At 47.4% G+C, this 16525-nt stretch overlaps 2 protein-coding genes across 4 annotated transcripts in view; one reads left to right on the forward strand and one right to left on the reverse strand.

Moving 5' to 3' along the window:
• The window catches only part of DMTF1 (cyclin D binding myb like transcription factor 1), a 28265-nt gene extending 20427 nt beyond the window's left edge, over nucleotides 1–7838 (forward strand). For 2 of the 3 annotated variants that reach the window (XM_079304352.1, XM_079304353.1), the window contains exons 13-17: nucleotides 842–930; nucleotides 1529–1687; nucleotides 2387–2773; nucleotides 5782–5929; nucleotides 6472–7838. In XM_079304352.1, coding sequence (XP_079160478.1) covers nucleotides 842–930; nucleotides 1529–1687; nucleotides 2387–2773; nucleotides 5782–5929; nucleotides 6472–6581 — 893 coding nt within the window. In that variant the 3' untranslated portion in view covers nucleotides 6582–7838. The remainder of the gene's footprint in view (nucleotides 1–841; nucleotides 931–1528; nucleotides 1688–2386; nucleotides 2774–5781; nucleotides 5930–6471) is intronic. The other variant, XM_079304354.1, reaches the window with a different exon arrangement.
• A 1-nt stretch (nucleotide 7839) lies between these two features.
• Nucleotides 7840–15887, reverse strand: TMEM243 (transmembrane protein 243). The gene is made up of 4 exons (XM_079304417.1): nucleotides 15715–15887; nucleotides 10335–10385; nucleotides 9393–9497; nucleotides 7840–8350 (listed from the first exon to the last, which is right to left on the reverse strand). Exons 1-4 carry the CDS (start codon nucleotides 15790–15792, stop codon nucleotides 8228–8230), a joined length of 357 nt encoding a protein of 118 aa, XP_079160543.1. The 5' UTR covers nucleotides 15793–15887; the 3' UTR covers nucleotides 7840–8227.
• Between the last annotated feature and the right edge of the window lie 638 nt (nucleotides 15888–16525).

Raw genomic sequence — 16525 nt, forward strand, 5'->3', positions numbered from 1 at the left:
GCTTGGGTCACTGTTATCATCCTGTAGATCTTTTCCCCTTTTGGTATTTAGGAAATTACTGGAAAGCCCCAGGCAGTTTCAGCTTCCTGGAACTTGTGATTTTTTTTTTTTTTTTTTAAGAGTAAGTAGAAATCTTAATTATGGTTATAAACTTTTCAGTACAAGTTGTTTGGCCCTAGGGATCTTAGAATACCTGGTACATCAACTGTTTTCAGTACTTCTCTTCTTATCTCCACTTTTAGAATTAGTGGAGCTAATTGTGTAAATAATTACATATTTGTAGTAAGAATATTTACAACTTTTATACACTGCAGTCATAACATACAGGATAAGCAGATACCCTGTGAAGCATCTGATCTTCCATCAGGAGTGGACATACTGTGGAGGGCAGAAAATATTAAAAATACAAAAGCAAAAAAAAAGAGATCTGTGGGAAACACAACAATATTAAGCCTGACACTGGTTTAAAACAAGCAGGACATGATCCAAAGGATATCATTACACCAAAGTGTATCATTGCATTAGAACCTCTTGCAAATCTCATTGCAAACAGTAATTAGATCATGTCAGAAACTTTGTCTGCTTTTATCTCTGTGTGCTAAACCCATACTTACTTTCTTTTGCTCTTTTGGGTTGTAGAATTCTCTCTTTAAATAGTATTGTATCTTGGGTACCAATTAGAGAACCTTGTCATTAGGATTGCAGCCAATCCTTTTTCCTCTTAGGGGAATTAACAGTACACTGCCATGTATTAATTATAGTATGTTATGCTCTCTGCAGGGCTGAACATTCTGGTTTACATACTTTTCCTTTTTTTTTTTTTTTTCCCTTCCTTTTGCAGCCTCCACCGATTCCCCTGCTGCTGCTGCTGTTGACTCTGAGACAATAACACTGAACAGTGGAACACTACAGACCTTTGAGATTCTTCCAGTAAGTAACTGGTGTTTGTTACTGTGTTTTTTTTCTTTTCAGCCTAGCTACTTCTTAGACTATAAAACTGTGCATTTCAAAGAAAAAAAATAAAGGGGGAGGTTTTCAAGTAGAAAGAAGAAGAGTTCTGAAACTTTCTTCTGAAAGTGTAATCTATCAGGGCTGCTGAGTAAACTGTGAATTATAGTTAAATGCTTTAAATTTGTTTTAATGCTATGAAGTTTGTGTTTGGATTTTTTTCATTGTTGGAATCTGACATAAATGAGACAGAAAAAGCTCCCAGCAAGTAAAGATTATTTCAGTTCCATTGTTCTGTAATTTATAGCACAGTTTCTCTTCCATCTTAATGCAAAAGTCAGTTGAATTTATTCCCTTTTTTACCTGCTGGGCTCCCTTAATACATGCCTTGGTAGCCTAAGGCTACAGATGAGAGTTTTTTTCTGTTTTTTGAGTGCAGTGCGGCAGTCAGTGCAGAAGGGATTGGGGTGGTGTGGTGATTCTCCAGGGGAGTTGCAGTTGTGCTAGTTCATGTAAATCAAAGTGCTCCAGCATGTCCTGGGCAGTGTGTTTGAGTATTAAACCTGTGTTGTTTTTATAGTCTTTCCACCTCCAGCCAACTGGGACCCCTGGTACCTACCTGCTGCAGACAAGCTCCAGCCAAGGGCTCCCGCTGGCGCTGAGCAGCAGCCCCACCGTGACCCTGGCGGCCGCGGCTGCCCCGGCCTCCCCCGAGCAGATCATCGTCCACGCCCTCTCTGTGAGCTCTGGGGACAGGGACACTGCCATGCAGGCCCTGCACACCCCTGCTAACCTTGACAAGCAGTGCTGGAGTCATAACACTGTTGCTTTGCTTAAAATCCTGAGGAATGAGAGTTTGGGAGTTTCTGTATTGCTTTTAAAAAGCAACCTCAGGTTGCTTCAGAACTTGGCTTAGTGAGCAAGTTCTGGATAGGATTGTCTCCATTTAGTGGCTTGGTCCCCAGCAAAACCAAATCTTGTTGTTTTGTGATGTTTTCAGTTACTCTCACAAATAGATATTGGTCCACAACATTTGGAGAGTAGTGACCAGTATTGCTTTTTGTTAGAGGGAGGGAAGGGGAAGCAAAACTGGAGGTTGAACCACAAAAGTGATGAAAAATTCAGTCGAAAAACACTGACCTTTTGAATCTACAGTGGTCCTCACCTAAATGGTTGCCTCTTTCATATTATTATGTATTTACTTTGTTTGTTACTTAAAAAGCACGTGACACCACATTCAGTCTACAGAGTTATCCTTTAGGAGCAGGAAAGGTCAAAGATCTGGGCTGCTGTGCTGTATATATAAAACTCTAAACTACACTTAGCAGTTGGAATCTTTTTGCTTGTATTTGCTTGAAAGATTTGTAGATAGTTACAGGAAAGTCTCTGACCTTTTTTGGGGTTTTGTTTGTCTCTTTTTTGCAAATGCTGCTCACAGCCAGAGCATTTGTTAAACACAAGTGACAACGTCACAGTGCAGTGCCACACGCCGAGTGTCATAATCCGCACCGTCGCTGCTGAAGACATCTCCTCCTCTGTCACCCAGACAGAGCTGGCTGTGGATTCAGACATTCAGTCAGCTGACCTGACAGATCCTCCAGACACCCTAGGAGCAAATACTTTCCCACATGATATCCATCAGTCCAAGCTGAGTGATGAAGAGCAGTCAGCCTACAATGAAGATGATGCTTCCAAATATAGCAGCAGGAATAGTAGAGAACTGATGGATGGAGTTCTGGTAAGAACAGAGGAGGAGATTGCTGATGCTAGCCTGAAACAGAATGAGGATTCTCAATCTGATTTACCCAGCACTTACGTTACTGAGGTAAGGGAGGGAATGATACTTGATATTTTTCCCATTTCTGCATGGAGAATTATTGCATTGAATCTGTGACCTTTATGTTAAGCTATTCATCTGAAATATTTCAGTGATTTCATTTACATTGGTAGCTGAAGGCAGAAAGATGGAAAGAGACTATTAATAAGAGCATATATAGTGACAGGACAAGGGGGAATGGCTTCAAACTAAAAGAGTGTAGATTTAGGTGAGTTATTAGGAGAAAATTCTTTCCTGTGAGAGTGGTGAGGCACTGGAACAGGTTGCCCAGAGAAGCTGTGGGCTGCTTCATCTCTGGAAGTGTTCAAGGCCAGATTGGATGGGGCTTTGAGCCATCCCTCAAGTTTCAATCCTCAAGGAGTCTCTTCCCATTCAAACAATTCTGTGGTTCTGTATCACAATTCTGCAAGTATTTGCTGAGATCCCCTATCCTTGAGCTTTGTTAATGTGTTGACTATGAAAGTAACATCATTTAATTTGATACTGAGGTTTATATTTGAGTTCATCTGACCACTGAACACCTCACTAGCTGTGGAGTTGCTTCACTACTCAGGGTGAAGCATGATGACAGTGAAAAGCTGGCACTGAGCAGTTACCTTCAGGTGATTCCTGTTTGATTCTGTTGCTTTAAACTGGGCTGTTTAGTTGTCCAGCACACTTACATCAATAGATAGAGCAAGGGAGCTGAGCTAGAGTATTTAGGTTTTGCTTTATGAGTCTAATAACATACTTCAAGATGTACCTCAGTTTCCAGTCTTGAGGACTTCTGTTGAACATACTGCTCCAGTTAAATCTGTTAAATGGGAATTTGAAGCATTAAGCTGTTTCTCTCTCTGGCCTCAGATTTATTAATCTCCAACATCTGAAATGCAGAAATTAGTTTCTCCAAACAATTGCAAGTATTTAAATTGTTTATACTAAGTTTCTCAATCTTTCAGTTGCTGGAATTATGAAAATGACTAAGTCATAGAAGACAGAGGTGCTGAAAAGAAGATAACAGTCTTTAATGGGTAGAAAATTCCTCTTCCTTTACAGGTTTGATTAGGTTGGAATTTGGGAAAAGATGAGTTAGAGTGAAATACCCTGGTTTTTAGAGCACTGTTCTCCACAGTAGCTGCATTTCTGCTTTGTCAGCCTTGAAAATCCATCATTAAAGTGCTTTGGTTTGGTCTTTGAAGAAACTTCTAATAGTCAGTGCATATCTATTCTGCTCTTACAAAAAGGAGAATCTTTGTACATCTCAAGTTTGCTACTACAGAAGTATCTGAATCCTGAGTACATCTGAAACTAGGGATTATTCTTCCATTTTCCTCTTTCTGTGTCATGGTTGACATAATTGTGGTAAGATTTTCAACATTTGAGGCAGACCATCAACTTTCTGTTCTTATTTTAAAACTTCAGCTTCTCGAGATAGAGTTAATAAACTTCTGATATTAACCTAAATTAACTTTGTACAAATTGCTCATGGCTAGAAGAACATAAAACTAAACTTTTTCTTCTATACAGAAAAACAAACTGAATTTGTAATTCAAATTTGCTTTATCGTTCAAGTCAGATTCAAGTTTGACATGTGCACTTAAATTCTAGGAAATAGTGAACTGTCTGTGAGTAATTCTCAGTGAAAAGTTACTCCAGAAAAACATGCCTAAATTTTGTTTTCTTTAAGTCAGTGTTATTTTTATGAGCTTGCCAGGGTTGTATTGTCACTGTGGGTGGGTAGTGGGAGGCAGGCAGTCATGCTGCAGGGGTTTATTATTTCTGCCTGGGAAAGGTGCCCATTTGCCACAATGGCTTCTTTAGTTTTTCACGCCTCCTCTTCCCAGTGTCAGCCCAGTGCTGCTGGTGGGCAGAGCTGTGCTCTGCTGAGAGCTGCTCCTGCAGGTCAGGCACATGCTGCCCCTGGGGATGGGACCTGGTGCAGTCCACTGAGCTGCAGCACAGGTTGTCAGCTCCTCTTCAGCAGCATCAGGAAAGGGGTTTTCAGGCAGCTGCCTTTGCAAAAACACTGGAGTTATGTAGGGAAAGAAGTTTTTCCATGAAAAAGCAAGGTGGAGGAACATCAGGATTTTCTTAAACATAGAGGGCTGTAACCTCTTCTCAACAATTCCTGCTCCCTCTGAAAATAGTGATAAACCCAGGTACCTTCCCTGTGTCAGCAGCAGTTGCTAGCATTCTATAGCAGGGATTCCTGAAGTTTGAACAAACCTTACATGCTACACACAAAAACTAGAATCTGAATATCTCTGCTGATTTTGGCAGTCGTGTGTGAGATGACTTTACACTGCATTTGTGGCACCAGAAGTGTACTGTGACACTTGAGTCAGCCACATGTGCTGCTGCCATTCCAGTACCACAGGAGCCAGGGAAGAGGCAGCAGCAATGGCAGGACTGGAAGAGAATGAGGGTATTGACAACTTGTACCTGGAAAGAATCAGTGTGTTGCCAGTCTTCTGGTATCATGAGGTTCAGCAAAAAAAAAGTCTGGAGCAAACCTCCAGCCAGTGACAGACCAAGCAAGGCACAGCAAATAAAGAGGCTTTTTTGAGCTCTGTGTTCAGTGTCAGTTAAAACTTGACAACAGGGGTTGTGAAATTTAAGGTAAAGCTGTTGGGTTTGTGGAGCAGGTAAGTGCTACAAAGGGAATGCTTCAGTCTCAGAACATCTAGACAGCAAGTAGTGGAAAAGCCTGATTAGTCCTTTTTACAGATATAATATTTGACTTGCAAGAGAACATTTTATCACCACCTTGCAGTATCTCCCTTCCTCTCCATCATAGCTCAACAGGGTAAAATTCTTCTCATATTTTTGGATACCTGCACTAAGAAGAAATGTGCCCTGTAAATGCTGAAATAAACTATGTCAGGTGCTGACATTTCAATTTAATGAGATAAAATTAATCCAGAGTGTATTGCTTACTGTGGAGTATGGCTGAGCAATGCAGGTTTTTGTTTATGCTACCAGGAATGCACTCTCATGGCTTATTCTGTGTTCTCCAGGACCTGGGTTCCCCAACAATAGAAGAACAAGTTGATCAGCCTACAATAGATGATGAGACTGTGCTTATTGTTCCTTCTTCCCATGGTTTTATCCAGGCAACAGATGATATAGATAGTGAATCAGTCTTGCCCTTGACAACTCTCACAGGTATGACACTCCCTTTCCTTAAATCTCTGTGTAGAGCTTTTGAGTCTCTGCAGACAACACTTGATAGATGCTTGCTTTCTCTTACATAATTTTACATATCAGTGCTATGAACCTTCAAGTAACCTAACAAATACTCCTCCCCAGAGGAAGGCTTTCCCTGTAGAGCTGTCAGAGGGTCAGTACTGATAGTGTAATACCTGATGGATGCAAACATGAGTCACACCATTATGTCCATATCCGTCCATATTGGTCATCATTTACCTTCTCTAAAGATACTCAAAACCCACCTGGATGTGATCCTGTGCAACGTGCTCCAGCTGAACCTTCTTTAGCAAAGAGTAGGACTAGAGGATCCCCAGAGGTCCCTTCCAACCCCAGCTGTTCTCTGATCCTGTGAAACTAGAAATTGCAAACTGCCCTGTTTGAGCAACTGCCTGTAATTGGTTAGAATTCCAGGTTACCTTTCCGGTCTCCTGAGTTTGTATTTTATATCTTCTTATAGTGGCACAGCAATAGTTCTAATGCTTTTTGTCTCTTGACAGATCCTATCCTACAACATCATGGAGATGGGTCACACATTATTGGCTCATCACTGGGCAGTCCTGACTCAGAAGATTCAAAGGATGTTGAGGATTTAGTGAGCTGTCACTGAGAAGCAGCAATGGTGTCCATTTTCTATTGACCATGTTTGCATTGTGAAATTAGTTACAACCCTGTGCCACATTTCCAAAGAAAGCAGTCACAGTCTGTCTCTTTGAACAGAAGCTTCCAGTGTGGGATGACTGCAGTGCACGTTCTCTGCTCAGGCTGTTTCCCTCACCCAGGAGGGAGGACTGAGCCACCAGCCCAGGCCTGAGGTGCCACGTCTCACTGGGGTGTTGCAATGTTCTGAAGAGCTTCTGTTGCAGTGCTCACAGTGCTTGGATCCATCCAGTCAGTTCTCATCTGACTTGTTACTGATGTGCTGAGCTGCACACATGGAAACTGGACAGAAGTCAAAGATTGTGGACTGTAGGCTCTTAGTGCCGCAGCAAGTATTAGTTTGCACAGGTTTCATGAAGAATGGGTGAGGATTTTTGCACTTACTGACTCTTGTAATACATGGAGTAAGAGACTGTTACATTTCAGGAAGGAGTGAGTTCCATCAAAGACTTCAGGGAGCATGGACAGCATCATGAGGCAGTGGTGTGTATTCCCATCTCACCTGACTCATTGGTATGTCTGTGGCATAGGAAGAAGGCAGAAGCTTATGGGACTTGCCTGTTCCTGAGGAGTCCATTGCTGGCAATGGACAGAGCTCTGAAAGATCACTTGTGGAAAATCTTTTCTTCTTGTTTTGTTTTTTTGGTTTTTTTTTAATTTTTCTTCTCATCACTACAGCAAGCTAAATAAAAAGGGAAGGGCTATGAGAAAGGGAAGCTATTGGGACCCACCAGCCTCCCCCGGCAAGCTTGGAATTTTTATGAGGTTGTTGTGAGTAGGTTGGAACTTTTGTCTCTGTCACTGTTTACCTAACACTACCAGCCACCTTTCCAGATGTGATTTCTGCAGCAAGTTAGTAAATTGGGAGTGGTGTGAAGGTGGCAAAGTCTTGGAGGAATAGCTCTGTGAGAGTCTGGATATAGGGCCCCGAGGCAAAGGAGGCCAATTAATTCCTGCATTGTTTGAAACAGACACTAGGCTGAACAGCAGCCTGTTAGCTAGGAATCAAGAGAAAAAGCTATAGAAACTAAAGACTTGTATAAATTATTTTATTTATTTCTGTAATTAGCTCTTCATAATCAAGAGTTGGTCTTTTTCAGTCTGTGGTTTTGTTAATGTGAAAAATAAGTTGTAGTTTTCAATGGTTGCCTAGGGAACAGAAATAATTGTATATTCAGTTTCAACAAAATAAAGAGTATTTGTCTTACTTGACTGTAAGATGCCATTTATTTATACTGCCACAGATTCTTTTCAGTGCTGCAGTTTATTTGTACAGTAATAAAAAAAGTGCAGTTTTTTCCAAAATGAAAAAGCTTGTGCCATTCTGAAACATCAGTACAACTGGAATGTTCATTAAGCGCAACAGTAGCTCTTCAAAAAAAAGCAGAATGTCACGTCTTATGGCAATAATTCTCCCCAACAAGAGGGACATTACATATACATTTACATGAAAATCATGTACTGATTTTTCCTTGCACAACCCCCTTCTTTCCTCTCAGGCTGATGGTTCTCACTGAAATGTCTCGAGTAGAGCTGAGAGCTGAGCTGGAAGCAGTCTGACACAGTAGCATCATTGCTGGGTATTCCCAATGTCCTTCATTTACCCACTTCATGGAAGTACAGGTTGGCACATATACATAACATGACAATAGAAAACAATATGTAGTAAATTAGATTTCTAAATTTGGGTTCCAGGTCTCCTTGTCGATACCAGTAGATCTAGAAGAGAAAAGGAGTTTGTGTTATCTCAAAGAGCCAGGTATTCTGAGGAAAATGTCTTTGGTAACTGAATTGGCAACTTGCAGGTTTAGTTTTGGGGTGTTGGTTTTTTCTTTCCTGTAAAACAGTCCAGCTTCCTGTGGCCAGAGAGACTGTGTGTGTTTCTTTGTGAAACTGGCCCTGAGGCCATGTGCTGTCTGGTCAGCTTTGCTGAGAGGGAGAGTGGGTGGCTTAGCTGGGGGTGCTTTAACTCTCAAAGCTGGCTATATCCTGGTGGATGAGGACAAACATCAGCTTTGTACTAATACAGTCTATTCTGGGAGAGTTGTGGGCACCAGTGTAGGATAAAAACTGGGACTGACCAGGCAATGCAGAGCAACTTCCCAGCACAGCCAGCAGTGAGGGGTTCAGGGCTGTTCAGCTCACAGCTGGAGGAAGGAGAATGCTCCAGGTATGAAGAGCAGAAGAAGGAGCCACCAATCTGCCTGCCCATGGAAGGGGGGTTGGACTGGATGGTCTTTGATAGCCCCTTCCAACCCAACCATCCTGTGACCCAGACCTGCCAGGTCCCTTTGCCAGTGCTTGGGACCAAATCCTTGGAATTCTGCAGTTGTTGAGTAGAGGAACATCTTCCACTTGCTGCAGCTTCCTACCCCTGCAACTCATCCTGTGTTTGAGAGGTCACTGACTAATGCAAATGCATGGCTGATCCCATTTCAAGTGTTCTGCAGCACAATCCATCTCTGCATTCCCATTCCAGTGCTCTGCTCCCTGGTTTCCTACTCTGTCTCCACTGGCAGCTATGGGTGGCAGTGCCACAGAGGTGACAAGTCTTGCACCACAGCTGGGCTGCAGGAGTTGGCTCAGCTCACACACTTCCTCTGCAGTAAATACAAAACTCATTACCACTCCCTCATTGTCAGCCTGTGTTAGGGAGGCAGGAAAGCTTTTCTAGGAGAGTGTAAAAAAGAAGGCAGCACCACGTAAAGCAGATTTTATTCAGAGCCATGGACTGAAGCACGGCAAACGTGGTGGTACTTACAAGAATGCCAGCAGAAATGCAACACAAGGAGATGCAGAAAGCAAAAAATACATTCACAGGTTTTGGAGGTAGTTGCGGGAAGACAAAAGCACTGATTAGAGTGACCTGTGTGGAGGAAAACAAAGATGAGGATTTTCACTCTGGCCAGAGCTGCAGTGAGAAGAGGCTCAGCCCAAGGGCTGGAGCAGCACAGCGCTCACATCCTCATCTGCACTCCCTCCCTGGCCTCTGACTCCCACCCCCGAGGCACTGAAGGAAAATGTGCAAGTCTGGAGGGAAACTGCTTTGATACAGCTGCACACTGAGAGGAGAAACAATGAAAGCTCTGCCACGCTGGCTTATTGCCAGAAACCACCCTCCCAGTAGCCGTGCTCAGGCCTGGGGGTGCACACTGCCCTGCAGGAGCATCCCTTCAGCCAGTGTTCCACAGCTGGCACCTCACCTGTCCCCACAGCCTCCCTGCACCTCAGCTCTCCAGAAATCCCCACGGAACACACAGCTGATGGCCCCCAGTGCGATGGTGTAAACCTTTAAAAAACCTTTAAAAACCTTCAAAATCTGGGGAAAGCACAGCTCAACACCAAGGGATGAACTTTGGAAAGACTCATATAACCGTAAATAGAGCCATAAATCATAAATAGAAGAAAATAGAAGCAAACACACTCTCTTGGCACATAAATGCTTTGTTGTCTCACCCAGCCTCACGTTCAGCCAGGATGGACAAACCAGAAAACTTAAAGGAGTTTGTTGCAGCTCTTACAGAAAGGTATTCCCCTTCTGTTGTCAGAGTTTCAAAAGACAGATTTGTCCCAAAATGACTGCCTGCCCTAAATCAGAGACTCTTTGGTCATTGGAAGTTTCACCACCCATTTTTGGGGAGGGATTCTGGTTTTCTCCCTGTCACATAAAGATGCACCAAGGGGTGGGATGGGAGATACTTACTACAAGCAGCAAGGTTGTTAAGCCACCAACAACTAGATTGATGATTCTGTCCTGAAGAAAAGAGAAGAGTGTTATGTGTACCTAAAAAACCAACAACAACAAAAAACCCCCCAAACCCTATAAAACAGAGCATTAACCAACAACACTGAGAGCATCAGCCAGGATCCATTATCCCCACTCACCATCAAGGCTCCCTGCTCAGCTCTGCCACACAGGAAGGTTTCCCCTCCCTCCACGGACCCCAGGGAAGCTGTACTGGTCAAGGCTCATGCAGCAGGTTTACTCATTTGAAAATGGCTTCTCCATTACATCCAAATTTAATACAGTTGTGCAAATTATATTTAATTTTTTTCTTTTTTTAAGTGGGAGTGCATAGATGGAGTTTGTTAGAAAAAGCTTTTGTTAGCCTCATTGCCTGAGAATTAATAGACTGATAGAGTCTTAGGTGGGAATTTGTGGGCTACTGGCAAGGAGGTGAAGCATTGCCCACACCCCAAATGCTCCACCCTAACACCAGCAGATGACACAGTGGCTCTGCTTGGACAGACAGATATACCCCCACACTCCTTTCTGCTGCTCCTGATCAGTGTAAAACAACTGGGAGGACACAACCTTTGTGCAACTGGGAAGGAAGGTCCCTCAGTGACAGCATCACCATCCCAGTGGCATCAGGGCTGTGTGACCACAGGCTCAGAGGAGCACCCACAGCAAGACCCTGAACTGATGAACCTTCTGGGGTGAAAAACACAGGGAAAGGAGAAAAGTCCAATCCCTGCCAGCACACTGCCTTCTCCCTGGTGCCACTGAGTATAAACATGTATTGCCACAGTCAGACAGGGCTGCACACCCAGATAGCTGACAAAGGCTAAAAGAACAGCTACAGCAGAAAAAATGTACAGCACCCCAAACTTCAGTTAACTATACTGAGTCATTAAGCAGGTATGCTGAAAAGAAAGTGGGAAAAGAGTTTGAGCAGTGAAAGCATTTTGCCCAAAAGCAACTCCAGTACCAGGAGACGATGGCAGTTTTGGCTGTGGCCAAGGCAATGTTATAGAGGGGGACCAGAGTTGTCATTCAGGCTCAGCTCCTCCATTCAGGGTGGCAAGAGGTGAGCAATTGGATCCCCTGTGCCATGAGGGGATGGGTTTCCAACAGCAGAGACAGCAGGAAATGCCAGGGAGCCAACTGCAGAACAGCAGGGAGTGATGAACCTGCAGAGCTCACCTGGTAAGCACAGTCACAGCCAGCTCTGCAGAGAGCTCAGGGGGATGGACACACAGTCAACCACCATCCAGAAACTCAACCATGACTGTGCTCCTGATTAACCACAGACCCACTGTGTGAGGACAGACTGCAGTGGCCAGAGAAGACAAGGGGTCAGACTTGTCAGCAGCCATGGAGAATTTCTCTCTCACTGTTTCAGTGTGGGAGAGAGATCCCCAGCACAGGGACCTCTCATCTCACACTGCTGACTGATGGACTGTCACTTCCCAGGGACAGCTGGATCACGTATGGGTGCTGGCAGTGGATGTGGCCAAGGCAACCCCTTCCCTGTGCTTAGACCTACAGTCACAAATTGCCCAAATGCACTGCTGGCAGAAGAAGGTATTTCAGGATGCAGGGATTAGAGACACTGATCCTGAAATCCCAGGCTTGGCAAAGCAGTGAGAGGCTGCATTCCCCAGTGCCCGCTGACACTTCAGCCCCAGGCAGCTTAGCACAGCAAAAAGGTTAAAAATACTCAAGCAGAGGCCAAGACGGCTAAAGGGATTGGGGATGACAGAGCCTTTCACCTCCACAGTGTCTGAGTGCACAGCCCAGCCCAGGCAGACACTCCTGGGCACAGAGAAACTGCCTGTGCTGAGCCTTGTGTCCTACACGTCACCCAGCTGGCACAGCCAGTCTTAAAACCAGCACAGGTGATCCAGGAAGGACTTTTCTCCAGCATCACTATGTACTGTAATATCTGCTAGAAAAAAGACAAAAAACCCCAGCAGACACACCAAAACAGAGAGCCTGCAGCTGCTTGAGGTCACCTGGACCAGCACAGGGTACTGGCACAAACACACCAACTTCTGATACAGCCCAGCAGTGCCTCCATGGGGGTCCCCATTCAGCCAGACAGCTGCCAAGACGTGGCGAGCTGTTGGCCAGACAGGAGATGAATTCCATGTTTTGCTGTTGCACAAGATGCATTTTGAAACAGAAGGGTTTCTGCCCTCTCCTCCTACCCTGGGATGGGTTTACAGGGTCTGGAAGCATCAGACTTTTCCCAGTGAGCCTCTACAGTGCAGAGGTCTCCCTCCATCTGCCTCTGGGAAAGGGACATAAGGTCAGGGAGCATCAAATCCTTGCAAAGCAGGAGGGCACAATCCAGGATTTTTTAGGATCTGGGTCAAGGTTACTTGGAGCAGCAGAGAAACTGAGGCCAGACTGAGACTCTTGTCCGCACTCCCTTCACAGGCTTTGACAGAGTGGCAGCTTTGCTCTTTGCCCCATTCCAGCTTGGCACCTTCCATCCTTGAATCCTCCAAGTCAGCATCGTGTGGGCTGAGCCAACAGGGAGCCCAGCAGGGGCTTGGCCAGGACAAGGGAATGGGCAGGTCCCCTGGGGCGTGGGTACCTGGTGCCATCTCTGCAGGAGTGACAGAAAGGCCATTTTTAAGCCTTACATCAGCAAGTCCAGATGGTCAGCAGCCATTGCAGCCCGCTGCAGCCGTAGGGGATACCTGAATGCAGTGCCAGAGCTGACCTGGTGGAATTGCAGCAATAGAGGCTGTGCTCAGGGCCATGCTGGCCACCCACCCACTGCAGGACATGGGGACTTCCTGGTGTGTCCTCAACAGCTCATCATTCCCATCCCCAGCTGCTCAGCCTCTCTATTGCTTTGTGCTTCCAACCCACAACAATTAACTCCCACCCACTCAAATGCTCCCACCATGGAGGAACCAAACTTTCAGCTTCTTTCCTGACAAGTGCTACACCTGTGACTCTGTGTCCCCTCTTTGCCACCATACAGCTGTGCCTTTGCATTGTCTCATACCCATTCACTGCCAGTGCTGCATCCCTGGAAACCACAGCTGAATCCACAGCGCCTGGCATTCATCAGCACCGTGCTGCTGCACTCCCTCTTCCCACCAGCCTTTCTTTGGTGCCATCTTGCCCCAGTCCCTGCCCAGTGGCACAGGAGGGTGAGCCTGGCAGGTGCAGCTGGACCGTGGCAGGGCAAGGAGAGGATGCTGCTGCTCAGCTCTGCCATCCCCACAGAGTGGCTTTACCCTCAAAGTCACCAGGTTGGAGAGCAGGGGAGTGCAAGAAGGCAGGAAGAGGGAATCCCCAGCTCTACTTCCATTTCCAGTTGTTGGCAAGGGTGGGAGACCTCTAATTTTGGGTGTGGGGCTTTCTGGGGCACAAGCACTGCCCCAGCCCGAGCAGAGGACCCCGGTTTGCCAGAATCAGCCATCACTCGCACAGACCCAAAAGCAGAGCTGGGGCACGGGCAGACGCACTTCTCGCGGCAGACCTGCTCCATTTAAAGGCAAAGTTTAGCTTTTCCATTTCTGACACAGAACATTCCAGCTCGGGACCTCACCAGCGTCTGTCTCCAAGCAACCCCAGTGAATCGGGGAGGGAAGGACCCCTGGGCAGCACAGTGATCCCTTGTCTGTCGGACGCGGGTACAGCAGAGACACCATTGGCTGCTGCTCGCCATATGACAGGCTCCAAAAAAGCCACAGGAGACAGGCGGGGGGTGAAGTGCGGGACGCTGGATCCCCGTTAGAGCCCAGAAACTGAAATTAGCATCCCACGTTTACTATTTACCTCTCTCCTTTGCGTGGCTGGAAAAAACGCAGGGATCAAGGATCGAAGGCTTAATCTGGGCTAAAACGTTTGGGGGTTACCTGCCAGGGCTGCCTGCCTGCTCCGATGGCACATCCCAGTCCCCAGAAGTGCCCATCGCTGGGAGCTTCCCAAAATCCCTGCCCAAGGACCGTCCAACAGGACCCGAGTGCAGGGCACTGCTCCAAAGGTACCCTCGCCCCCAGTGCTCCCCATGAGCACCAGCATCCGCTGGTGGGGGATACCTGTCCCCCTCAGCTCATCCTCTGGGGGTCCTGCCTGTCCTCCTATGCCACATCATTCTATATTTCCCCGAAAATCCTGTTGGCATCCCTTGGTTTTCATTAAATATTTTAATTATAGCAGCAGTTCCAAGTTCTTGCAGGGAGGGTGGTAATGGATTTGATGCACTTGTAATCGCACACCCCCAAACACACACGAGAGTGTAACCCCTGCTAACGGGACAAGCCCAAGTCCCAGAGCCATGATGGGACAGCTCCAGGTACCGTGGTTCCCGAGGGATTCCCCAGGAGCCCCCTCCCCAGCAGAGCCCCCGGAGCAGCGCCGGGAGCCCGGCGGCTTACGGGGACTGACACCTGAGGAGCCGCCGCTGCCGACGGAGCCACCGCCGGCTCCTCCAGCCCGGAGGAAAAACAGCTCCAGGAAGGCACCGAACGCGGCCCCCCATCCCATCCCATCCCATCCCTATCCCCATCCCCATCCCCATCCCCATCCCCATCCCCATCCCCAGCAAAGACCCCCAAAGCGGCTGAGAGGCGGCCCCAGGGCTCACCCGGCTGGGACACAGCGGCTGAGGGACCCCCTGCCCGTGCCCGAACCCCTTCCCAGCCCCACTGGAGCCCCGAGCCCCAAGTTCCCGATAGAGTTTTGGGGGGGATTATTTGAAAGTTGATTTCCTTGGGGGAAATGGGGCGCGGAGGGATGTTTTGAGAGTTTTTTATTTGGAGAGGGGGTCTTGCTGGAGGAGTTCTGGGGATATAGTTTGCTTTTTTAAAAATTCGGGGCGGTGTTCGTTTGGGGTGGTTTTGATGGATTATTTTTGGTTTGGGGCACTAATAGGGAGATGGTTGTTTTGGTTTTATTTTAGGGGTTTTATAATTACGCCAATTTGAAGCTTTTTTTTCTTTTGGGATTTGCGGGGCTCCTTTTATATTTTCCTGTAGGAGTGCAGCCTTTCTGACTTTCGATGCGTTTTTGAGGGGGACTGAGGATTCGTTCTTATTTCATAGGGATTTTCAAATCTGTTGGCAGGATTCGGCAGGTTCCTCGCTCGGGCCGGCCGCTCGGCTGCTGCGGCGCTCCGTGCCGAGCCGGGGGCAGGGGGTGGGGAGCCGCCGCTCTCCGGGGTGCCCGGGGAGGAGGCTCCTCATTACCGGGGGCATTTGCTGGGGAGGCTGCGGAGGGGGGGCACTACGGGACTTTGCTGCATTTCCCCCGCTGCGGTTCGCTTCGGCGGGGGGCCGTTCCGGGGAAGGGGGTGCCGGGGGCGGCAGTGGCGAGGCGGCGCGCTGTCCCTTACCCTGGCCGAGGTCTCCCCGAAGAGCGGCCGGTTGTCCGCGCCGCCGGTGCCGTACCCGCGGGCGGGGAATCCCTCCATGGCGCGGGGGCGCTGCGCCGGCGGCCGCGGGGGGGCGCCCGCTCATGCTGCGCCTCCCCCCCCGCGCCGCCGCCCCTGCGCTGCTGCCCGCGCTGCGCCCCGCCCCGGAGCGGCGCCGGGAACACCGGGAACACCGGGAACACCGGGAGCAGCACCGGGAGCAGCACCGGGAGCAGCACCGGGAGCAGCACCGCGAGCGGCCCCGGGAGCTGCGCGGGTGCGGAGCCGCCAGCCCGGCTGCGCGGCGAGGGGAGGGGCCAGCGCGCTGCCGCTGACCGCGCCTTTTTGTTGCTCAACAAAGTTGCGGTATTTGGGCAAATCTCATTAGGGATCATGATACGGCAGCTCGGAGAAAGGAGCTTGATTTGGTTTTGATTTGGTTTTGATTCGATTTGATTTTTCTTATTATAGGTTTTATTTCATTATTCTTTTTCTTTTTTCTTTTATTTTGTTTTCCTTTATTGTGTTTTACTCTCACAGAATCACAGAAACAGAATATCCTGAGTTGGAAGGGACCCACAAGTAACACCAGCGCAGCTCCTGGCACCCCACACTCACCTGTGCCCGAGAGCCGTGTCCAGGCCCTTCTGGCTCTGCCAGACTCTGTGCTGTGAGCAGAGCCTGCTCCAGTGCCCAGACACCCTCTGGGCGTAAAACCTCCTGACATCCAGCCTAACCTTTATTTTGTAGCTGATGTAATTTACTTATTTTGTAATTTCTTTGATTTTTACTT

Source organism: Erithacus rubecula (assembly GCF_903797595.1).
Source record: "Erithacus rubecula genome assembly, chromosome: 4".
Classification (NCBI taxonomy): Eukaryota; Metazoa; Chordata; class Aves; order Passeriformes; family Muscicapidae; genus Erithacus; species Erithacus rubecula.